The sequence below is a fragment of the Dicentrarchus labrax genome, unplaced genomic scaffold (assembly GCF_905237075.1).
Source record: "Dicentrarchus labrax unplaced genomic scaffold, dlabrax2021, whole genome shotgun sequence".
In the NCBI taxonomy this organism is placed as follows: domain Eukaryota; kingdom Metazoa; phylum Chordata; class Actinopteri; family Moronidae; genus Dicentrarchus; species Dicentrarchus labrax.
The window spans coordinates 30794542-30820684 of record NW_026136705.1 but is presented as its reverse complement, the minus strand read 5'-3'; the positions used below and the strand labels follow the sequence as shown (position 1 = coordinate 30820684).

The 26143-nt window shown below is 39.0% G+C and overlaps 1 long non-coding RNA gene and 6 gene segments (V, D, J or C); all 7 read left to right on the top strand.

Annotated features, from left to right (window-relative positions):
• The first annotated feature begins 74 nt into the window (after nt 1–74).
• LOC127363880 (immunoglobulin heavy variable 3-30-3-like) lies at nt 75–567 on the top strand. The segment is given in 2 exon segments: nt 75–140; nt 231–567. Coding segments are annotated over 2 exon segments (366 nt in total).
• Nucleotides 568–2114: 1547 nt separating this feature from the next.
• On the top strand, nt 2115–2599 carry LOC127363892 (immunoglobulin heavy variable 1-24-like). The segment is given in 2 exon segments: nt 2115–2176; nt 2267–2599. Coding segments are annotated over 2 exon segments (348 nt in total).
• Nucleotides 2600–3858: 1259 nt separating this feature from the next.
• On the top strand, nt 3859–4422 carry LOC127363882 (immunoglobulin heavy variable 3-48-like). The segment is given in 2 exon segments: nt 3859–3924; nt 4012–4422. Coding segments are annotated over 2 exon segments (363 nt in total).
• Nucleotides 4423–5993: 1571 nt separating this feature from the next.
• LOC127364580 (Ig heavy chain V region 5A-like) lies at nt 5994–6643 on the top strand. The segment is given in 2 exon segments: nt 5994–6154; nt 6243–6643. Coding segments are annotated over 2 exon segments (444 nt in total).
• A 4650-nt stretch (nt 6644–11293) lies between these two features.
• LOC127363881 (immunoglobulin heavy variable 3-33-like) lies at nt 11294–21769 on the top strand. The segment is given in 2 exon segments: nt 11294–11458; nt 21449–21769. Coding segments are annotated over 2 exon segments (363 nt in total).
• LOC127363897 (Ig heavy chain V region XIG14-like) lies at nt 12487–13015 on the top strand. The segment is given in 2 exon segments: nt 12487–12591; nt 12693–13015. Coding segments are annotated over 2 exon segments (336 nt in total).
• LOC127363903 (uncharacterized) lies at nt 13624–17690 on the top strand. 2 transcript variants are annotated; one of them, XR_007884953.1, is made up of 3 exons: nt 13633–14002; nt 14079–15853; nt 17471–17690. It is a non-coding gene; the product is annotated as an uncharacterized LOC127363903 (long non-coding RNA). The 2 variants fall into 2 exon arrangements; XR_007884952.1 differs by lacking the exon at nt 17471–17690 and having other exon boundaries at nt 13624–14002; nt 14079–15907.
• Nucleotides 21770–26143: the final 4374 nt, after the last annotated feature.

The following is a 26143-nucleotide window of genomic DNA, read 5'->3' as shown; positions in this document are numbered from 1 at the left end:
AGGAGGAGTCAATGCAAAACTCAGATGTCTTCCACCTCTACTTATCTGACTGCAGAGAGGATGACAGAGAACAGTGGACACACAGTTTAACATGATGGACTATAGGACAGGACTGCTGCTGTTAACTATCTGCTGGGCAGGTAGACATCTTCACTGATCTTTAGTTGACATATTTTCATTTTGTGCTGCCAATGTAACACATGACATGAACAGCTTTCTTTGTTTGACAGGTGTTGATGGTCAGACTCTGACAGAATCTGAAACAGTGGTTAAAAGGCCTGGAGAATCTCACAGATTGACCTGTACAGCCTCTGGATTTAACTTTGCTGGCTACTGGATGGCCTGGATCAGACAGGCTCCTGGAAAAGGACTAGAGTGGATTGCTTATATCAGCAGTGGTAGTGGTAGCAGCAAATACTACTCTCAGTCAGTTCAAGGCCGGTTTACCATCTCCAGAGACAACAGCAGACAGCAGCTGTATCTGCAGATGAACAGTCTGAAGACTGAAGATTCTGCTGTTTATTATTGTGCTCGAGACTCACAGTGACACAGGAAGGAGCAACGCTGTACAAAAACCTCCAGTACTTATCTTTATTGGGCTTTTTTCTTTTGTTGTTGTTGTTTTGAAAACTGAAAGATTATTATTAACCACCAACATAAATCATTAAAAAAATAAAATGTTTTAATGATCAGTTCCTCACAAACCATCCAAGTGCAGCACAACAATCAGTTGAAATCATTCAATCAAAAAATGTACCAAATAAATATTACATGTACACATTTCAGGCATATTAACCCTCATCCGAACATATCAGGAGTACTGACTGGGGTCTCTTTGGAGCCAAGAATAGACTACTGCAAGAGACAGCCAGAAAAATTTTAACTTTCTTTTGGAAACATTAGTTATGCAGTTAATGTCATCTGAAAAGAAACAGATAATTATTATTTTGGGAAAGCTACAGTTAACTGGCATATTGGGTATTACTAAAGTGATACTTTAAATCAGAACCCATGGCACAAATTAAGTTAAAAATAACATAAAATAACATAAATATATACAATGAATAATATGAAGTCAATAAATAAAAATTGATTAATAAAATCATGAAAAATTGGAATGATAGAATAAAGCCCCTTTGAGATATGACAACAATTTTACCTCTTGGATCAGTGGGATTTAAGGTTAAAGTTTATATTATTTGGTTAAGTCACAATTATGAGAGTGAAAACTAATGTTGCAGTTCCCGTTATAAAAACACTAGATGGCAGTCAGTGTCAAGTTTCTCTCTCCTCTGTCACTATAAGGAGACTCTCATATCTGCTTATCTCACTGATCTCAACTGACTGACACTCAAAAGCTGGACTGAACTAGAGTTTTATACTCACACCCTTTGATAAACAGCTGGAAGACTGAAAGAGCGACTGTTTATTCATTCATGCGTGAAATGATATTCTTATATCATGACACAAATGACATCATAAACGACCAATGTGTGGGATTAAGTGGCATCTCAGGTAAGAAAAACACAACAATTCTTATTTTCAGGTGATTATACATAAATAAAAACACACCTATGGATATTATATTCCATTTCTGCCAATAGATCCTTCTAAATGTTAAACACTGGACCTTTGAAAAAGTTTTAATATTAATGAAGATTTATAATCAGTAGCAATATTTGATTATTTGTATATTGCATTGGACAGAGGCATTCATACATTTATTCAAATGTTACAAAAAGACTTACAGTAAAACAAGGATAATGATAACATTAGGTTAAATAATAGAAGGAAATATACTTAATACTTAATATTAAAAAAACACGCTCAGTCAGGAGAAAGCCAAAATATCAAAATAAGTTTTTAGGAGACAGTTCACGCTGAGGTGAAGACACTGAGAAAAGGAGAAAGACTGAACATCTTTATTTTTGGTGTTTCTGTTTCTCTCTCTGATTCCAGCACTCCTCCTTCTCTCACAGATTTAGTCTTTATGTATCAACACTGTAACTCCAAAATGTCTGACTGTTAAAATGCAAATTCACACACTGATACACAATCCCCACCCATTCTGCCTGCACAATATATATCCTTCATAATAACCTTTGCAGTTGCAGACTCAGCCAAGTTCCCACCATGACAGCTGTACAAAGTCTCTTCCTCTTGGCTCTCATTTCAGGTGAGTGAAGTCGGTGTCCAGCGGAGGAGGAGAAAATGAGCTTTGGATGTCTGCTGGCTCCCCGTCATCTAAACTCTGTGTCTCTTTCAGCTGCTCAGGGTCAGTCCCTCACCTCCTCAGAGCCAGTGGTCAGCAGAGCTGGAGAACCAGTCACTTTGTCCTGTAAAGTGGAAGGACTCACTCTGGCTTGGCTGCACTGGATTCGTCAGAAACCAGGGAAAGGACTGGAATGGATCGGACGCATTGATGGCGGAACTGGCACAATATTTGCCCAAAGTCTCCAAGGCCAGTTTTCCATCACCAAAGACACCTCCAAAAACCTTGTGTCCTTAGAGGTGAGGAGTCTGAAACAAGAAGACTCTGCAGTTTATTATTGTGCACGAGAGCCACAGTGACACACCAGACTGCAACGCTGCACAAACACTGAACAACACTGATCCCTGTGTGAGAAGCATTGAAACATGTCAGCCCTTTGAAAACAAACTAATTCCCCACCAAATGATGGCCAATTATCAATAAAACACATTCCATCAATAAAAATGTATTTGTCAGTGTGTTGGGACAGTTTATCACGACTCACAGCAACACCTTCATCAATAAGAAGAAAACCTTCCTGTAATTACAACATCATTTTAACTACAATGGCGGCTGCCTTAAAAAGCTCTGTATCATACATCACATCATATCATCGTATCAGCTGTCATGTCTCATGTCTTAATACCTTCATCTGATTTAAATATAGCTCAAAATATTATTCAATATGCAAATAAAGCTTACTTATAAGGAAGTGAAGTGTGTGTGTGTGTGTCAGTGAGAGGACAGAAGAGCTCACATCAGTTCAGCTTCAACATCAACATGTTCTCTGTAGCTCTGATACTGCTGCTGGCAGCTGGATCCTGTGAGGAGCTTTCAGAGGATTCACACCAGGAGGAGACTTTTATCAAAACAATGCTCTGAAGAACAAGTTCCTTTACCACACTCACACTTCTAATAGCTCGATGACATTAAAAGGACAGAATGTGCAGCCTGAGGACACAGCTGTGTATTACTGTGTACGTCTGCCCACAGTGATACAAACCACCAACAGACCTGCACAAATACCCAGCAACCATGTGACTCAACTACACACACTCATTGTTAAAGTACATTTAAATAAATCAGTTATTCAGTCGAGTATTTGTGGCCAGTTACTCTCTGAGAAAGAAGTTGTTGAGTTTTTAAATTGATTTAATCATTCTGTTGATTACAGCCATGACTTTCGGAAGCAATGTGTTCCTAATGACTTTATATCATTGTTTTATGTCTGTTTTAATTTGTGCTTTTTTTTTAATACTGGGATACTTTTCCACACTATAAAGGGGGCTAAGGGACAAGACATTTTCCCTCAACACAAGGATATGATGTCTTGCATTATTTCTTGAATCATACAAAGGATTATGCAATAGCATTTGCCAAAACCAAAATTAACTATATGTGTCAATTCACATCACATAATTTACATAAATTAAACATGCTAGCCAAACATCAAAACAGCTGACTTGGAGGGTTGACTCTTGGACATTAATTCCCCAGTTTCATATATCCAGTCTAGCTTTCTCCTCCCCTGTGAGGAGGAGTCAATGCAAAACTCAGATGTCTTCCACCTCTACTTATCTGACTGCAGAGATGATGACAGAGAACAGTGGACACACAGTTTAACATGATGGACTATAGGACAGGACTGCTGCTGTTAACTATCTGCTGGGCAGGTGAACAACTTCACTGATGTTGATTTGACATATTTTCATTTTTATTAGCAATGTAACACATAATACGCATCTTTCTGGGTTTAACAGGTGTTGATGGTCAGACTCTGACAGAATCTGAACCAGTGGTTAAAAAGCCTGGAGAATCTCACAGATTGACCTGTACAGCCTCTGGATTCACATTCAGCAACTACGAGATGAACTGGGTCAGACAGGCTCCTGGAAAAGGACTGGAGTGGATTGCTTATATCAGCAGTGGCAGTGGTAGCATCTACTACTCTCAGTCAGTTCAAGGCCGGTTTACCATCTCCAGAGACAACAGCAGACAGCAGGTGTATCTACAGATGAACAGTCTGAAGACTGAAGATTCTGCTGTTTATTATTGTGCTCGAGAGCCACAGTGACTGGAGTTGGTTGAGCAGCTGTACAAAATCCTACAGTACTCATCTTAGTGCTCTATCTGCACACATTGAAACCATTAAAAGTATTTTATGCAAACCAGCATCAGACTAAAGTCTTCATACAATTAACATCACCATGGCTGCATTAAATCAGTAAATGAGAAAATACATGAATAAACAATCTATTAGGAAGATCATCTAACAACAATAACAATTAAGCCTAAATAAATAACATGTCTTCCTTTAATGATCACTTCTTCACAAATCAGCCAATGACAGCCAAACAGTCTGCTGAAATCACTGTCCAGGTCTGAATAAAAGAAAGACATGCAGCTACACATTTCAGCCACATTAATGTTTATATCATTTGGTATCTAAAGTAGCTCACAGTATGAGAGTGAAAAATAATGTCACAGTTCCAGTTATAAAGACACTAGAGGGCAGTCAGTGTCAACTTTCTCTCTCCTCTGTTACTAAAAGGAGAAACTCAGATCTGCTGTTCTCATTGATCTTAACTGACTGACACTTGAACTCTGGACTGAACTAAAGCACAAAACAAGAAAAATCTCACTGTTTCCATCACATTCTGTAGATTCATTAAAACCATTTCTGAGAGATGGTAAGAAAGTGGAGGAAACAAAATGCATTTACTTTAATACATATATTGTGTATGTAAATAAATACTTTATATTAAAAAGATATCATATCTCAAGAAAGGATATAGGAATTAAATAATTATTTTCATGTTCACTAACTATAACTGCAGAAAAATATCTAAAAGTTGTGGAGAGAATATTGACAATTTACTGCAATAAAACAGCTGAATTTGTAAAAAGAAAATGGTGGATTGCTACATATTTCTGACCCAACTGCACATGAAAGTAAAATGTAATAATGAATACAAACAGTAACTTATAAATGCACAAACTACCAAAGGTTTATATTTTTCTGCATTTTGTCTCACAGGTTTCAGTTCCTGAGCAGCTGTTTTCCTCTTGAGGCTCTAAGTCGTCTTCAAACATCTGCAAACATGGAAACTGTTAAATGTCTTTAATGCAAACCTGCAGACAGTTCTCATATTATTTACATGGTCATCACTGTATTTCTGTTTGAAGCAGATACAGTCAGTAAGTACAGTCAGTGAGCAAATTAATGAATAAATTAATGCTGTGATATTACAACAGCCATTTTGTGTTTTTATTATCCTCATACTGTACTTTTGAAGTTAACAATAAATGTGATGAAGGAGGTGCTTGACAGTAAATACATTGTTTCAGGAAAACAGCTCACGTCATATTCAAAGTGTGTCATCATGGTTATTGCAATGTGGATTTGAATAAATATGTTTTCCATTATCTATGATTCATGTTAATATTCATATTAAGAATAATTATCCTGGTTATTGTTTGTAATTATAGAAAAAATTTACAAAATGTTTTAATAGTAAAGATTTAGACAGTAATAGTTTATGATAATAGCAGAGTTTACAGTTGTTTCATTTCTGTAACTCTAAATGCAAAATCTAAAAGTTTCATTTTAAAATGTTACAGTTGAGTGTGTAATGAAGTTAAAATATCATTTGTAAAGCAGAGGTGATTTCCAGGCATGTTTTCACTCTGCAGATATAATAACATTCAACAGACTCTTCTATTGGCTCCAGTTAGACCAACAGTGATGCTTCATATGTTTGATTCTATGCAAACTCAGTGACCTTCCTTGTTACTCAGCTATAAAAACTTCCCATCAGGCTGTCAGTGGAGTTCACAGCACGTCAGTTTCAACATAAACCATGTTCTCTGTAGCTCTGCTGCTGCTGCTGTTGGCAGCTGGATGTGAGTCTCTCTGGATTAGTCAAAGTCAACAGTTCTTCTTTTGCAGTATAACTTGATCATTTGTTACAAAACATTTTCTTTTTAACAGGTGTGAAGTGTGAACAGTTGACACAGCCAGCCTCTGTGACTGTGCAGCCAGGTCAACGTCTGACCATCACCTGTCAGGTCTCTTATTCTGTTAGCAGCTACTACACAGCTTGGATCAGACAGCCTGCAGGGAAAGGACTGGAGTGGATTGGAATGAAATATACTGGAGCTTCATATTACAAAGATTCACTGAAGAACAAGTTCAGTATCGACTTAGACTCTTCCAGTAACACAGTGACTCTAAACGGACAGAATGTGCAGCCTGAAGACTCTGCTGTGTATTACTGTGCCAGAAGAGACACAGTGAGAGACAATAACAGGAGAGTCATACAAAAACTACTTCCTCGATTTACCAGCAACACTGGTAACACTGTTTCTTCAGTATTACTTGATTTCCTATGAGACTGTTTTTCTTTTAAAAGTCTTATTTTATCTCATTTAAATAAATGTTAAATTAATTTGCAAACATGGACAGTTAGAATTTAAAGCCTCTTTTTCTTTTCAAGATTGTTTTTTATTTTTATTTTTGTGTCTTTTTCCTTGGAAGAAATGTTTACAGATGATGCAGAAGGACTACTTTCTGTTTTATACAGTGGTGCCGATTACATGTTCTGTAGTAGTGATGAAACTGTGTCCACATTTCTTCATATGTCTTATGACTTGCCATGCATATATATGACCAACTGCCAGCTCATCATCATCATCATCATCATCATCATCATCATCGTCCTGATTCCTCTTGACAGGTGTTGATGGTCAGACTCTGACAGAATCTGAACCAGTGGTTAAAAGGCCTGGAGAATCTCACAGATTGACCTGTACAGCCTCTGGATTTAACTTTGCTGGCTCTTGGATGGCCTGGATCAGACAGGCTCCTGGAAAAGGACTAGAGTGGGTTGCCAATATCAGATATGACAGTAGCTACATCTACTACTCCCAGTCAGTTCAAGGCCGGTTTACCATCTCCAGAGACAACAGCAGACAGCAGGTGTATCTGCAGATGAACAGTCTGAAGACTGAAGATTCTGCTGTTTATTATTGTGCTCGAGAGCCACAGTGACTGGAGTTGATTGAGCAGCTGTACAAAATCCTATCTGTCTCTTTCAGCTGCTCAGGGTCAGTCATGGGGTTAGGGTGTTGGGTTAGTCAGTTTTTTGTAATATTTGTTGAATTTCTCAACAGCAATCAGTATATCAAATGCTCTGAAAAAAACAAAAAACAAAATCAGGTATGTGTGGGTATCCCTGGCCTGTAATAATCCCACACAGTCATAGGGTTAGGGTTATGGGTTAGTTTAAGTTAATTCCGCCAAAATGAAATAATTAGCTGTCCTACCTACCTTCCTACCTCTCTGCCTGTACAGTGTTTGCCCATGAACAGAGTTTTCACAAGGTTGGGCAGATATATTGTTAAAGCTACAGAGCCAGTTGCACAAGAATGGCAGAAAAAGTGCAGCCAAAGTTTTTAGTTCCACCTATACCTACAACAGCTTGAACTGCTACACAAAGCAAGGGAAGAGAAACAGAAGTTTTAAAAAAAAAGGCTACGATCAAATAGAGGTTGCATTAAGCAAGAGGTCAAACCAGAGTCAACATCGCTGTGGCTTTGTAACAATGGGGAGAACTGAGGGAGTTGGAGGGCCTGAAAAGTGATTCCATGGTTATTTGTGTTAGACAGGTAGTTACTTGGTTTATAGTGACTGGAGTTGGTTGAGCAGCAGTACGTATCTTTATTCATCCCCACTGGACTGAAAAACTGCTATATCTCATAGGATTGTGGGTTTAACTTCCATTAAGTTGAAATTAGTTTCAATTTATTTGTATATATACAGAATGATACAGAAAATGGATACACATGCTGAAGTTCAAGGAATATAGACACTGGTTTGTACTAAAAACCATACATATGAACGTACACTTACACCTGTTCATGTTGAAAATCACATGTGATATCTGTGCTAAACCATAATCAACAATCATCAATAATAATCATCCATAAATCCTTTTTCTACAGCTTATTTTACCTGTTGAGTATATCCCAGCATGTACTAGCAGAAAGCCAGGGACAGGTTTACAGAGTATGGCAGAGCTTCAAACACAACCATCTTTCTGTATTTTAAGGATTCACAAGTTACATTATGTTCACATGTAAAATAGTTGCAGTCCCTCCTTTAGAACTGTAGAGGGCAGTTAAGGACCGACTGTTTTCTTAATGCTGAGCACAGTAATATTAATGTTAATGATAATATGGAACATACATGAATAAAAGTGTCATCTATAAAGTTTTCATCCAAATCTGATGGCTTCCCTACCCTGTCAGAACATATGCAATTTAGGTAAAATGGCTATTCCAACTGTGTTATATGTGTGAATGTGTGTGTCTCTAAACATGTTTCAGCCTTGCTCAGTGTGCGCTAAGAAAAGCTGAGACCATGAAGAATACAAGTGGTTTGTAAGATGGATACGATCCAAATCATATGTTGCTTATACTGTCTGTATGTTACATACTGTATGCTCAGAATCTGGCACCAAATGTTGGATCCAGTCGTTTCCATTTATGGTCTGTGTCTTGTCCAACCAGCCTTGAAACCTCATTTAAAAACACATAAGAAGCAAACATTGGGCAAACACTCCTCTAATGAATATCTTTATACAACCAACAAAAAGTATTCCCTCAGTAAGTAGATCAGATCCCTTCAGTCAATAAATATCACTGTTATCCTTTTTATTTTTTCAACACCATGAGGAGGAGTCAATGCAAATTTGGATCTCTTCCATCTTTATTATTTAGCTCACTGCAAACTGGAGACACAGCAAACCATCATCCAGACACACAACACATTTTCACTATGACTTTAACAGCATGTATACTGTTTCTGATGGTATCACTGATTTCTGGTGAATACACAATTCTGCCCTCTTCTTTTTCTGTGTCAAGGTTTCTGTTTGGCTGTGTTCTGATCAAACTGCTGTTCTCTCCAGGTGTTTGCAGTCAGACTCTGACTGAGTCTGAACCAGTGGTGAAGAGGCCGGGAGAATCCCACAAACTGACCTGTACATATGCAGGAATATCAGATAATGATGCTCATATCGGCTGGATCAGACAAGCTGAAGGAAAAGGACTGGAGTGGGTTGCTTACATTTCTGCTCCGAGTGGAAGCACTAAAGCTTATTCCACGTCAGGCCAGAATCGCTTCACCATCTCCAGAGACAACAACGTGGACCAGGTGTATCTGCAGATGAACAGCCTGACAACTGAAGATTCTGCTGTTTATTATTGTGCTCGAGAGCCACAGTGACACAGGGAGCCACAGAGCCATACAGAAACCACTACAGACAGTCACTGATAGAAAATAAAACCACTTTGTACAAGTTTTTAAAATATTAAAATTCAGAGTCATTGATCAATCTCCCAATTAATTCTTTAAATATTTCATTAATGTCATTAATTATATCATATTTGTCATTGTTTATTTCAATCTGTTTTTTTCAGGGTTTTTCAAGTTCCTTGACAAGTTTACATTTTTTCTTAAATATCTTGAAAGATACAACATACTGTTGTTGACATTGTTTTAACAAAAGATTTTTTAAAACTAATTTAAAAGATTTGAATGCCAGTTTTATCGTACATTAAAGTCCATTTAATCAGTTGGTGAATTAAAAAATAGAAAATTAAAAGGAATAGAAAAAAACTAAAAACACTGATCAACTGGTTGAAAAACAAAGGTACACTCACACAAAATATTTCTATTTGGAATATGAGGTAACTATTGTATTTGTATTTTTTAATGAGCAGATAAATGTGAGTTTATTAGTAGTTTAATGCAACAGCACAGATGCAAATGTTATCTTTTAGTAAATCTTTCTTTCTTAAAAATATTGTTTTTACATAAAACATTCTCTCCACCTTGCCTGGTCTCTCTAGACGACACAGTGTTTACATCTTCAACTGATTTAAATAAAAGATTATTCAATATGCAAATAAAGGTTACTAATAAGGAAGTGAAGTGTGTGTGTGTGTGTGTGTCAGTGAGAGGACAGAAGAGCTCACATCAGTTCAGCTTCAACATCAACATGTTCTCTGTAGCTCTGATACTGCTGCTGGCAGCTGGATCCTGTGAGGAGCTTTCAGTGGATTCACACTAATAAACACATTAGAAACACTGAATAGTCAGATGAATGATGGAGATAATGTTGATTTCTGTTTCCACAGGTGTGAACAGTATTGATCTCATCCAGTCAGACTCAATGGTTGTGCAGCCTGGACAGTCCTTCACCATCACCTGTCAGGTCTCTGGTTATTCTTTGACTGATAACAGCTATGCAACAGGTTGGATCAGACAGTGTGAAGGAAAACCAGTGCAATGGATTTGGCATCGGTGGGGTGGAGGAGACTTTTATCAAAACAATGCTCTGAAGAACAAGTTCCTTTACAAAACACACATTTCTACTAGCTCGGTGACTCTAACAGGACAGAATGTGCAGCCTGAGGACACAGCTGTGTATTACTGTGTACGTGGCTCCACAGTGATACAAACCACCAACAGACCTGCACAAATACCCATAAACATATGTGACCAACCAGTAACACATTCTAATAGAAGAATTGATAACTGAATTCAACTTCACACTATTTTCATTCAATCAATTTAACACAAATAACAATAATATTAATTAATATTTAAAAATATTAGCTACATTAATTAATTTGTATGTTACATTGCAAGTGAGTAAACAAGGAAAATAATACCATTTGTAGATTTGGCAGGAATGGAATATAATGTATGTTTTCATTAGTGTATAATCACCTTTATAAAGGAATCGTTATGTGTTTGTTGCCTTAGAATGAGATATTTTGATCTACACACACTGTGGGTCACCTTGCTTTGGGTCCGCCATGTTTCTACAGTAGCCCAAAACGGACAAGGTAAACACATTGCATTTTTTTGCACGTTTCACGGCCACCGTACAAAATAAAGTCAAAAGCAGAAAGTATTGATTTTTTGTTAAATCTCCTCTGAGTTACACAAGTGAAGATCAAAATATCACCAGTCCAGTCTCGCTCTCTCCTCCCTGTGAGGAGGAGTCAATGCAAAACTCAGATGTCTTCCACCTCTACTTATCTGACTGCAGAGAGGATGACAGAGAACAGTGGACACACAGTTTAACATGATGGACTATAGGACAGGACTGCTGCTGTTAACTATCTGCTGGGCAGGTGAACATCTTCACTGATCTTTAGTTGAAGTTGTTTTCAAAATGCTTCCAGCTTAAAGCAACTGACCACTGTATATTTGTTTTATCTTGACAGATGTTGATGGTCAGACTCTGACAGAATCTGAACCAGTGGTTAAAAGGCCTGGATAATCTCACAGATTGACCTGTACAGGCTCTGGATTCACATTTAGCAGCTATTGGATGCACTGGGTCAGACAGGATCCTGGAAAAGGACTGGAGTGGATCGTTTATATCAGCAGTGGGAGTTGCAACATCTACTACTCTCAGTCAGTTCAAGGCCGGTTTACCATCTCCAGAGACAACAGCAGACAGCAGGTGTATCTGCAGATGAACAGTCTGAAGACTGAAGATTCTGCTGTTTATTAGTGTGCTCAAGAGCCACAGTGACACAGGAAGGAGCAACGCTGTACAAAAACTTACAGTAACTCATCCTCACTGGACTGACTATGAGAAATATTTCTGTTTTATAATCATTTAAACACATTACTGTAACATTCACTTCCTCACAAAACAGCCAGACAGCACAGCAGTCTGGTTGCTTGAATAAATAATAATGAATCCTTTTTTTTCATATTTGTCAAAATAAATATAAACATAAATAAATAAATGCACATAACCAGTCACAGGCAATATAACAACCCCAGGTAAAAACCATTGCAAGTCTCTGAATAACAAATAATAAAATAATAAGTTGGTTAAAAGATTGAATGAATTAATTTATTTTCGTGAGGACAAAAACAGACTTTATTACAAATTTTGTGGGCTGCAGAAAAAAAGTAATACAACACAGTGTAACCAATTAGTGTTGGCAGGGTGTAATAAGTAAAGTTATAATATTACTTTTGAAAACAGTACAGGGTAATGAGTAATACATTATTGTGTTATTTGCCCAACAGTGTTTATGACAAATCCAAGCTTGCCTGTGACAGTTGATCCTTCTTTTATAGCCTGTCAGTGTCCTTCTCTATGCAAAGTGAACTTCCTCACAGTCTGCTATAAAGACTTGATATCATGCTGTCAGTTGCAGCAGAAGAAGAGAAGCTCCCATCAGATCACCTTCAATACCAACCATGTTCTCTGTAGCTCTGCTGCTGCTGCTGGCTGCTGGATCCTGTGAGTCTCACTGAGGCAGAGACACTGACAGTATGATCACAGCACACTGACTGTTCACTGTTATCACACTGATTCAATATGCAACATGTTTTCCTCCACAGGTGTAAAGTGTGAACAGTTGACACAGCCAGCCTCTGTGACTGTGCAGCCAGGTCAACGTCTGACCATCACCTGTCAGGTCTCTTATTCTCTGGGCAGCTACTACACAGCTTGGATCAGACAGCCTGCAGGGAAAGGACTGGAGTGGATTAGTTCTGATACACGCATCAGAGATTCACTGAAGAACAAGTTCAGTGTCACCTTAGACTCTTCCAGTAACACAGTGACTCTAAACGGACAGAATGTGCAGCCTGAAGACTCTGCTGTGTATTACTGTGCCCGACAGACACAGTGAGAGACAATAACAGGAGAGTCGTACAAAAACTACTTCCTCTATTTGAATATTTCAGTTTTATTTTATGTCATTTGATTAAATGTTCATTTCATTTGCAAATATAGAGAAGTAGAATTGAAATCTTCTCTTTTAAAGAAAGTTGTTCCTGTAAATTCACTGTAAAACCTATATAAAGAAAGGTTAATAAATAAGAAATTAAAAGCTTCAACATCAAAATGAATTGATACTTTCATTGCTTTGAGTATGTTCAGTACAGTTTGTTTGTTTAGATGTTAAGTATTTATATACAGGTTTGTTAGTTTAGTTTATTGTCATATTGGAAATATAGTGTCTTTCTGACAATCATCACACAATACAATAAATAATTATTCTACTTTGAGTCACAGTTGACAGTGAGTCCTATAGTGAACATGCATTGTTCAGTTTCAGCAAACAGACTAAATCTATGTGGTGAAACACATTTAAAATAATAAAATGATGTGTATTTGATATCCAGGAAGGAAGGAAGAGTTTCTGTTGATGTTTGAGAGAATGACAAAACTGTAAATCATCATCCTTTAAAGGAAGTCTGTTTCATGTTGATTTCATTGCACTGTCAGACCATGCTGAATAAAGTTAAAACTGGGCAAGAAATATATTTAAATATAGTGAAAATATGACTGGACAACACAAAGCATTGATGAGCATTATTACAGAGCATTTTATTTACAGAGGTTTAATTTCCTAATAGTATGTTCACAGTACAATGCCTTGTATTTTTTTCCTGTTGTTCAAATATTCAGTTAAAGTGCACCATCTTCTATCTTCCCTTTGTAATCCTCTAGAGGGAGGTCTATGCAAACTCTTCATTCTTTATAAACACACCAACAGCAACTGTGAAATAATTTTAGACAGGACAACTGACACAGTCTTATAAATCTTAGAAAGACTTTGATCAGAAATCACTGAACTCCACAATTTACTATAGAATGGAAAATATGATTGTCCGGAGTCTAATATTTGTAATGGCTATTCATGGTAAGAAAATCAATTCTGATATAAAAAATGTAATGTTTAATATTGTATGTATGACACATAAATTCTTTGGTTACAGGAGTTTGGAGTGAGATCAAACTGGACTCCCTCTGAGGTGAAAAGACCTGGAGAGACAGTGAAGATGTCATGTATCATTAGAGGTGGGCGATATATATCGTTTGCGATAATATCGTCATTGTTGTTTTGACGATGTGCAAATTTCCATTATCGAGTATTTAAATTACTTCGACAAAAACAATGAAACGCCCGCGGAAACTCCTCACATCCATTAATACACGGTGCAGCAGCGCTCTCTACAGCATGGCAGGATTCAGTCACACAACTAGTGGGCCTCTCGCTAGCATCCTCCTTGCAACAGTTTAGCAGCGCGTTGCGATGGTAGAGAGAAAATGCAAGCACCTCCAGTCCCTGAAGCTACCGGTACTTCAGATGATTTAGTGCCGAGACGTGGGCTTCAGCGTTCAGAGCGCTAAGCGCCTTCAGCGGTAAAAAGATGTCAGCGGAGACGTTTTTTTTAGCGCAGCGCTCAGAGTGCTTCAAGTTGAAATCTGTTCAACTTTTAACACCGCTGGGCGCTTGGAAAATGAGTTTTTGAGCGCTCTCAGCGCTGTAAACGCGTTTGGTGGACACAAGTCCAGCTCAGACAATTCTAATCACATTTTAAAGGATATCGGCTGATTATCGTTATCGCCAAAATCCCAAAAAATATTGAGATATTATTTTTTGCCCATATCGCCCACCCCTATGTATCATATCCGGTTATAGCATGACAAGCGGCTATTTTTCCTGGATTCGACAGAGGCCAGGGAAAGCTCTGGAGTGGATTGGAACAATTAATTCAGGTTCAAGCTCTGTTACCTATTCCAGCTCCTTTCAAAGTCGTTTCATCATGACTGAAGATGTGTCCAGCAGCACTCAGTACCTCGAGGTCAACAGCCTGACAGCAGAAGATTCTGCTGTTTACTTCTGTGCTCGAGAAACCACAGTGACTGAAGACAGTGGAGCAGCTGCACAAAAACCTCCACAAACAACAAACAGCAGTGTGATCTTCTTCACTTCTGGGTTTTCTCATATATGGATATGAACACATATATAGTGTCACAAGTAATGTTCATGTAAAGTCAGTGGAGAGAAATTAGCAAATAAATTAGCAGCTTGAAGCATAGCAGCCCTTCCTGTTCTTATATAACAGTATGCTGATGTCACGGGGGGGAAGTTTGATTTTATTTAAGCATGCTTTTACTTTGAATTTGCTGTGTTTTTGTCTTTATTATTGCATGCTTTTATTTTGAAGTGTGGTGTGTGTGTTTGTTTCGTTGGTTTTACTTCCCCACCGGAGACATGCCTTAATCAAGCGTAAGGACTTACACCTGGGACCCAGAGAGGGAAGTGACTGTTCTTGGATAAAAAGGACACTATGGAAGACACCCGGGGCACGAGGGAGGACACGGAGGGCACAACGGGCCGGACAGCAGGAAGCAGACAGAGAGACAGAGCGGATCATCGGCCTGGAAGAGGTCTGAAGAGACACCGGAGCAAACACCGACCGCTAGCGGCTATAATTGGGAGAAGGTAAAACTTCTCCCTCCCGCGTAAGTCCCGTTTTAGACCGGTGTTTGTGTAGTGTGTAATATATAAAGTTGTGCCTTGTTAAAGGACATTGACTGGCCCTGAGTTTCCCTCGACAGGCTGCCGAAGAGCGGAGCCAGGTGAAGAGCAGGTGGTCGCCACCAGAGACCCGCGACTGCCGTTGTTGACCTCCCACTCCATCCGTCCCGCATTATTTTAGCTGGGTTTTAGTTGTTTCTGTTCTTTGTTTTAGTTTCTTTGAAGGTAGAGCTTTTAGTTGTTTTTACTTATCTTAAAATAAATTGTGTTCAACTCCTACTGGCTGTACTCATTGTTTTAAAAAGAACACTGTTTACTGCTCTCCCCCGACATAAAACAACCTGTTTACCCTAACTTTAATTTGGTGATCCTAACAGGTCCTAGGCCTCAGCTAAAAACCTAGGTGGCGTTGTCGGCACTTGTGTTTTAATTTATCCACCTTAGCACGGCTCACACTTACAAGTAGTGATTGAGACCAAAGTGTAGTTTGCTACCAAACTAAACTGCATTTGACATTTAACATGTCAACATGTATTGGACGTGATGTATAACACAATCTCATTGCCCTAACACTCAGATCTGCTGTTGATACATGAGCGCTCATGTACACTGGATATTGTGATCAGTGAACAACAACTCTGTCTTGTCTCATCCTCACTGGGCTGAAAGACCCTGCACTGTGTCACATGATTGATGACCTCAAAGGGAAATCAAACAATAGAAGACACAGACCAAAGATCTCAAACCGCTGGGCTACCCAGCCCTCCACCCCCCTCCCTGCACATGATATCAATAATACAATAATATAACTGAGAACAAGAGAGCAGGTTCCAGGGCTTTATTTGTTGTTCTGGAAACAACAAATATGATTATAAAAATGTACAGAAACTGCTGTTTACATTTTGTTATGTTAGTAATGGAAATATATAAGTTATTGAGCATAGCGTTAGTTCAGGCAGGGCACGAAGTCAGGCTTAGCTGTCAGTTACAGCTATATCATATGATCACAGCTAGTCATAAACATACATCAGCTGATTCCTCTAAACTTCCCATTGGATACCATACACAGTCAGCTGACAGCTCACCTGATTTCCTCAAGCATCCAATTGGCAAACATCTACATGGCGCCTTATTTAAGCTGCTTTAGCCTGCCTGCCTATCTCTGCTCCTTTTTATGTTGTTTCTAATTAATCAATGTCATTTTCTGATTGCCATTGATGCTTGCTCTGTTCTGTACCCGGGGGTCTCTGCTGCCGCTCTCCTTGTCTTAAACTTTTCCATGTATGCACATGGAAGGGCAGGGAGGTGTGCTCTCCCTGCCTTAAGGTTTTCCACGTAGGCACGCGGAAGGACAAGGAGGTCCCAGAACAGAGCCATACCGCCAAATGTAAATTCTGCTTGGAATATAAGATATTTTGACAAAAGTGGTCCTGACTGAACTTGAATGTTGAAGCCTCTTTGAGCTTGAGACCCCTGACACAAACATCTGATTACCACTTATGTATGACTGGATTTAAAGTTCTATTTCATGAGTAATGTTGACAGGTTGATGCAATAAAACAAGCAATATACTGTAGTTATTTAGGGATAAAAGGCAGCTACATCTCCATGGCTGGCAACAAACCTGTTCCTTTACACATTTTATTTAGAAATAAACACAATAATTTAACAAACCAATAACACAAGAAACAAAAACATATAAATCACACTGCATGATATTTGATTAAGACTGTTTATTTTATTCCTGCTACAACACACAGATGAAGATAACATGTGGTGTCAATTACAAAAAGTAAGTTATGAACTACCAAAAGATTTTGTTTTTTGCATTTTGTCTCACAGGTTTCAGTTCCTGAGCAGCTGTTTTCCTCTCGAGGCTCTAAGTCGTCTTCAAACATCTGCAAACATGGAAACTGTTAAATGTCTTTAATGCAAACCTGCAGACAGTTCTCATATTATTTACATGGTTCTCACTGCTCTCACTGTATTTCTGTTTGAAGCAGATACAATCAGTACAGTCAGTGAGCAAATTAATGAATAAATAAATGCTGCGATATTACAACAGCCATTTTGTTTTTTATTATCCTCATACTGTACGTTTGAAGTTAACAATGAATGTGATGAAGGTGGTGCTGACTGTATATTAATTCTTTCAGGAAAACAGCTCACGTCATATTCAAAGTGTGTCATCATGGTTATTGCAATGTGGATTTAAATGAATATGTTTTCCATTATCCATGATTCAGGTTATAATAGGTAATATTCATATTAAGAATAATTATCCTGGTTATTGTGTGCAATTATAGAAAAAAATAGTCAACATTTAGACAGTAATAGTTTACAGTAAGAGCAAAGTTAAAGTTGTTTCGGTTCTGTAAATGCAGGGACATTTTCAAAATTTACAGTTGAGTGTGTAATGACGTTAAAATATCATATGTAAAGCAGAGGTGATTTCCAGGCATGTTTTCACTCTGCAGATATAATAACAGACTCTTCTATTAATAGTTTATAAAAATAGCAAAGGTTACAGTTGTTTCTTTAAGTGTAAATGTAAAGTTTAATTTTCAAAATGTTACAGTTGAGTGTGTACTGAAATTAAAATATAATATGTGCCTGGTTAGCTCAGTGGATACAGCTGGCAACCCATGTACTGAGGCTGAGTCCTTGCTGCAGAGGGTTCAAATCCGATCTGCGGCCCTTTGCTGTGTGTCATCCTCTTTCCTGTCTGTCTTCAGCTGTCACTATCATAAAAGCCCAAAAAATATTTTAAAAAATCATCTGTAAAGCAGAGGTGATTTCCAGGCATGTTTTCACTCTGCAGATATAATAACAGTCAACAGACTCTTCTATTGGCTCCAGTTAGAACAACATTGAGGCTTCATATGTTTGATTCTATGCAAACTCAGTGACCTTCCTTGTTACTCAGCTATAAAAACTTCCCATCAGGCTGTCAGTGGAGTTCACAGCACGTCAGTTTCAACATAAACCATGTTCTCTGTAGCTCTGCTGCTGCTGTTGGCAGCTGGATGTGAGTCTCTCTGGATTTGTCAAAGTCAACAGTTATTCTTTTGCAGTATAACTTGATCATTTGTTACAAAACATTTTCTTTTTAACAGGTGTGAAGTGTGAACAGTTGACACAGCCAGCCTCTGTGACTGTGCAGCCAGGTCAACGTCTGACCATCACCTGTCAGGTCTCTTATTCTGTTAGCAGGCACTACACAGCTTGGATCAGACAGCCTGCAGGGAAAGAACTGGAGTGGATTAGTTCTGATACGGACATCAAAGATTCACTTACGAACAAATTCAGTGTCACCTTGGACTCTTCCAGTAACACAGTGACTCTAAATGGACAGAATGTGCAGCCTGAAGACTCTGCTGTGTATTACTGTGCCAGAAGACACACAGTGAGAGATAATAACAGGAGAGTCATACAAAAACTACTTCCTCTATTTACAACCACTGAGAACATTAACTTTCTACAGTATCACTGTTCTTAACTGTAATTGGTTCAAGGTTTAATTTAATTGTCATAGTAAAATACAGGATTGCACAATGAAAAGCAATTGATGAATGAATTATTAAAATAAAAAAGAACATAGTTTAAGACTAAATTATATATACATATATATAATTATATATAGGAAGATATACAGTTTCACACACACACAATATATAAGTAAGTAAAGTGTTATTTATAAAGTACTTTACAGTTACAAAGTTTTTCACAAACAAACAACAAATAAAAATGAAAAAAATGAAAACTTAACATAAATTAAGCACAATAAGAGAGAGACCAAACTAAAACACACACAAAAAAAAGACAGGGCAGGAGATCTATAAATAGCCTTGTCCATAGAGATTGGTTTCTAGAAGCTACTTAAAACAGTCCAAAGATAATTTCAGTGATTGGGGAAGATGATTCCAGAGGGCTGGAGCTAAAACAGCAGACAGCAGTCATCTTTTGTTTTGCAGTTGGAACGAGGGATGAAGGGCCAATATTTGAAGATCGGAGTGGTTGGAAAGTGAAATGAGGAACAGACAGTGATCAGAAGTTTAACTGGAGACAAGGTCATGAAGTGTTTTCTGTGTAATCAGCAGGATCTTATAATGAATTCAGAATTTCATGGGAAGCAATGCAGTGAAATGTATAGATAGTTTTTAATTAAGCCGTGAAAACTGGCTCTGTCAGGGTTCTGAGGGGAACCCAGAAGCAGATCGGACAAGAGGTTGTGTTTAAACGGTTTATTAGACAACGAGTGAATAGTAAAAAAAAAGGGGAAGCTGGCAGGCGAGAGTGGGAGTCCAGAGGTGGGGGTGATCCAGAGAGTGGCTGGCTGGTAGACCTGGAGTGGGGGGGGATCCAGTGGCTGGCTTACAGGAGGCGTGGGCTGAGTGGCTGGGAATGATTCCTGAGGCAGAGAGACACGGTTAGTTGCATACAAAAACAGACGGCAAGAGAACGGCTCAGGCAGGCAGAGGCAGGCAGGCAACAAACGGTAGCAACGATAAATAACTGGCTGGAAACCAGTAGCATACTCAATACTTCACAACGACCCAGCATTGACTGGATGTGTGGCTGCTCCTTAAGTACTGCTGAAGACTGATGAGGAGCAGGTGTGGTGATGACCTCAGCCAGGTGTGTGAGCAGCCAGAGATAGAGACGCCCCCCTCGGAGCACTGCCAGAAGAGTGACACAAACACCACAAGACAACACAAGACACCCAAACAGTCCCCACAGCCGGGGATTCGTGACAGGCTCTAAGAAAGATCATCATCAACCAACAACAATAACATCAAACAAAAGTCTTATCACGTCCTCACAAAATAGCAAACGACAGAATAACAATCTGCTGAAATCACTGAACAAAATCAAATAAATGAATTAAAGAAAGGATCTGAACACATGAATGAATAAAAAACAAAAAATAATTCTACATATCTTAGCCACATTAATGTTTATAATGTTTGGCATGAAAAATAATGTTGCAGTTCCTGTTATAAAAACACTAGATGGCAGTCAGTGTCAACTTTCTCTCTCCTCTGTCACTATAAGGAGACTCTCATATCTGCTTATCTCACTGATCTCAACTGACTGACACTCAAACCCTGGACTGAACTAGAGTTTTATACTCACACCCTTTGTGAGCTCGCTTCACCACAACACTAATAGAACATTTGAAGTGCTGGATCAGCAGTGACTGCAGCTTCATGTGTTCATTTAGTTTGGAGTTCACCATCTCAAAGAGATTTCAAGATAAACAGCTAGAAGACTGAAGGAGCGACTGTTTATTTATTCATGCATGAAATGATGTTCTTCTATCATGACACAAATATCATCTTAAAGGACCAATGTGTGGGATTTAGTGGCATCTAAGGGAAGAAAAACCCAACTATTTTTGTTTTAGGTGATTATACACTAATGAAAACACACATATTAATATTATATTCCAGTTCAGCCAATAGATCCTCCTAAATGTTAAACACTGGACCCAAGCTGAGTTTTGATGATAAGTTGAGCACAGTACACTGCTCAGTTCTACAAGTAAGGGTCAGTAACAAAAACATCCAACCCAGCTCTCTCCTCCCTGTGAGGAGGAGTCAATGCAAAACTCAGATGTCTTCCACCTCTACTTATCTGGCTGCAGAGAGGATGACAGAGAACAGTGGACACACAGTTTAACATGATGGACTATAGGACAGGACTGCTGCTGCTAACTATCTGCTGGGCAGGTGAAGATCTTCACTGATGTTGATTTGACATATTTTCAATTTTCTACCAATGTAACACATGACATTACTGTCTTTCTTGGTTTGACAGGTGTTGATGGTCAGACTCTGACAGAATCTGAACCAGTGGTTAAAAGGCCTGGAGAATCTCACAGATTGACCTGTACAGCCTCTGGATTCACATTCAGCAGCTACGGCATGCACTGGGTCAGACAGGCTCCTGGAAAAGGACTGGAGTGGGTTGCTTGGATCTATACTGACAGTAGTGGCAAATACTACTCCCAGTCAGTTCAAGGCCGGTTTACCATCTCCAGAGACAACAACAGACAGCAGGTGTATCTGCAGATGAACAGTCTGAAGACTGAAGATTCTGCTGTTTATTATTGTGCTCGAGACTCACAGTGACACAGGAAGCAGCAACACTGTACAAAAACCTCCAGGCTTTTTCTATTTGTTTAGAAAACTGAAAGATTATTAATCACCACCAACATAAATATTTAAAAAAATATATGTTTTAATAATCAGTTCCTGTTCCTCACAAAACAGCCAAGGGCAGCACAACAATTGGTTAAAATCATTGTCCAAAAATGAAATGTAAATGTAAATGTAAATATTACACGTACACATTTCAGGCATATTAACCCTCAACCGAACATATCAGGAGTACTGACTGGGGTCCCTGGGAGCCAATAATAAAGAGACAGCCAGGAAAATGTTAACTTTCTTTTGAAAACATTACTTATACAGTAAATGTAATCTGAAAAGAAACAGATAATTATTATTTTGGGAAAGCTACAGTTTACTGGCATATTGGGTAAAACTAAAAAAGACAGACTACAGCCTGCACCTCCAGAGGGTCCCTGTGCTGTGGAAGACGTCCTGCCTCGTTCCTGTTCCAAAGACGCCACGTCCCAGCGGCCCTCAGGACTACAGACCGATAGCTCTGACGTCCCACATCATGGAGACCCTGGAGAGGCTCGTCCTGGAGCAGCTAAGGCCTATAGTCAGGCCCTTCACTGATCCACTACAGTTTACCTGCCAGCCCCGCCTGGGAGTTGAGGACAGCATCATCTACCTGCTGAACAGAATCTACACTCACCTGGACAAGCCGGCGAGCACTGTGAGAGTCATGTTCTTTGACTTCTCCAATGCTTTCAACACCATCTGTCCGGCTCTACTGGGTGAGAAGATGGCTGCGATGCAGGTGGATGGCTGCGATGCAGTTGGAGGCCCCCATCGTGTCCTGGATTGTTGATTACCTGACAGGGTGGTCAGCAACACTGGGGCCCCACAGGGGACTGTCCTCTCTCCCTTCCTCTTCACCCTCTTCACCTCAGACTTCAACTATTGCACCGAGTCCTGCCACCTTCAGAAGTTTTCTGATGACTCAGCAATAGTTGGCTGCATTGAAAAATGTGATGAGAATGAATACAGGACTGTGGTGGGCAACTTTGTCACTGGGAGTGAGCTGAACCATCTGAAGCTCAATGTGACAAAGACGAAAGAGCTCATAGTGGATCTGAGGAGAGCAAAAACACCAGTGACCCCTGTTTCCATCCAGGGGGTCCCTGTGGACACTGTAGAGGAATATAAGTACCTGGGGGTGTACTTTAATAATAAGTTGGACTGGACCAGAAACACTAAGGCGGTCTACAAGAAGGGCCAAAGCCGACTCTTTTTCCTAAGGAGGCTGAGGTCCTTTAACATCTGCTGGACTATGCTGAGGATGTTTTATGAGTCTGTTGTGGCCAGTGCGATCTTCTTCGCTGTCACATGCTGGGGCAGTGGGCTGAGGGTCGCAGACAGCAACAGACTAAACAAACTGATCAGGAGGGCCGGTGATGTCGTGGGGAAGAGCTGGACACTCTGACGACCGTGGCAGAGAGGAAGATGCTGTCCAGACGTCAGTCCATATTGGACAATGTCTCACACCCTCTCTACGACACACTGGCCCAGCAGAGGAGCACCTTCAGCGGAAGACTCCTCTCACCCAGATGCACCACAGAGCGCCACAGGAAATCATTCCTGCCTGTGGTCATTAAACTTTGTCATTAAACTTTACAACGCTTCCCTCAGAGAGTCAGACACCCCCTCTCTGTAATTTGACTCAAACACGGACAATAATTTTTTGCACTTCTTGCACATTATTAAACTGTACATTTGATCTTTTATATATATATAGTTATATATATATATATATATATATATATATATATATATATATATATTTATATTTTGTTCTTAATTATATGTGTTTTGTATATCTGGAGTTTGTATCTTTTATATATATATATATATATATATATATATATATAGTTAATAACAGCTATGCAACAGGTTGGATCAGACAGTGTGAAGGAAAAGCAATGGATTTTGCATCAGCTGGGGTGGAGGAGACTTTTATCAAACGATGCTCTGAAGAACAAGTTTCTTTACCACACACACATGTCTAATAGCTCTGTAACATTAAAAGGACAGAATGTGCAGCCTGAGGACACAGCTGTGTATTACTGTGTACAAATAAACAAATAATAAATGATATAATGAAATGAAACTCTAACAGAGAGGCTGTAAATGAGCCCCTCCCTCCACATGATATCCTGATGCAAATCTTCAGTCTGTGCAGTGTACTTCTGTCCTGCTGACTGCTCTTGTACTTTGTGTGGAGCATCAGAGGTCACATCTCCAGCCTCAGGATGATGAACATACTCACTCTTCTGCTGGTTGCTCTCTCTCTCTGCCCTGTGAGTTCTCCTGCTTCTTGCTGTTTTATCTTTTATCAGACAACATGGACTGATGGTCAGTCAGTGATACCAGAAAACTTCCCAGATGACTGTCTCACTTTCTTCTGTGGTTCCTCTCTCCTTTCACCTCATCAGGTTGTACAGGTCAGAGTATGGAGTCCATTCCTTCCAGTTCAGTAGTGAAAAAGCCTGGAGAGACTCTCAGTCTGTCCTGCAGGGGATCTGGCTTCACATTTAGCTGCTGTACTATGCACTGGGTCAGACAACCTGCAGGAAAAGGACTGGAATGGATAGGGAGAGGCTGGTCTGATGCCAGTAGTAACACATATGCCAGCAGTGTGCGAGGACGTGTAGAAATCAGTAGAGATGACAGCAACAGCATGGTGTATCTGAGACTGTCCAACTTAAAGCCAGAGGACTCTGCTGTGTATTAGTGTGCCAGAGACTCACAGCGGTTAAAGGAAGCAGAGAGGCTTTACAAAAACTCCACAGAACATTTGTTTACAAAGACCAACAGGTGGCAGCAGAAGATATAAAGTCAGACAACTCAAAGTGGAGAGTCTAACAAACACATACACACTATGAAAACAACACCTGATGTTGCGGTTTTGGACAGTTTCTCAGTGTTACATTTAATATATTCCTTTCTACAATAATACTGGTTAATAATGTTCTCATTATTGATTGTTAACAGCAGGTGATGAGAATATATTAATACATGATATATCCAGTACTATATGAATGCAATACTAAATACTGCAGAACAATATAAATACATTTAATTTGGTAGAAATATCAGGTCAAGTAACTTGATGGACATTGTAAGTATTAAATATTATCATTGTAATATAAAATGATCTAAATCATGTTTTCTATAGCGATGTGTGAGATGTGGTGTGTTTCTCTGTGAGGAGGAGGAGTCGATGCAAAACTCTGATCTCTTCCATCTCTACATATGTGTTGCAGAGTGAAGGACAGAGACTAAATCATACACACTGTAGACTGGACAGAGACAACTGGCTTTTACAATGATCAGACCGGATTATTTGGTTGTTTTTCTCATCCTGTCTATTAACTGTGCAGGTAAGAACAATCATTGTTTGTCTGACAAACCTCCTGATACAAAGACAATATGGCTGCATTACAGTAACTAATGATGTGTTTAACTGTCTGCAGGTACTGAGGGTCAAAAACTGAGTCTGAACCAGTGGTTAAAAGGCCTGGAGAATCCCACAGATTGACCTGCACATATTCAGGGTTTAGTAGCCATTACTGGAATGCTTGGATCAGACAGGCTGCTGGAAAAGGACTGGAGTGGGTTGCTACTATCAGTGATAGCAGTGGTAGCATCTACTACTCTCAGTCAGTTCAAGGCCGGTTTACCATCTCCAGAGACAACAGCAGACAGCAGCTGTATCTGCAGATGAACAGTCTGAAGACTGAAGATTCTGCTGTTTATTATTGTGCTCGAGAGCCACAGTGACACCGGAAGGAGCAACGCTGTACAAAAACTTACAGTACTCATCCTCACTGGACTGACTATGAGAAATATTTCTGTTTTATTTGATCTTTTGTTGTTGTTGTTTGTAATAAAATTGTAAAAATTTAGAAAGATCATCAACAACAATAACCATTTAAACACATTACTGTAACATTCACTTCCTCACAAAACAGCCAGACAGCAAAGCAGTCTGGTTGCTTAAATAAATAATAATGAATCCTTTTTTTTAATATCTGTCAAAATATATATAAACATAAATAAATAAATGCCCATAACCAGTCACAGGCAATATAACAACCCCGGGTAAAAACCATTTGCAAGTCTCTAAATAACAAATAATAAAATAATAAGTTGGTTAAAAGATTGAATGAATTAATTTATTTTCGTGAGGACAAAAACAGACTTTATTACCAATTTTGTGGGCTGCAGAAAAAAGTAATACAACACAGTGTAACCAGTTACTGTTGGCAGGGTGTAATAAGTAAAGTTATAAATTACTTTTGAAAAGAGTACAGGGTAATGAGTAATACATTACATTTAT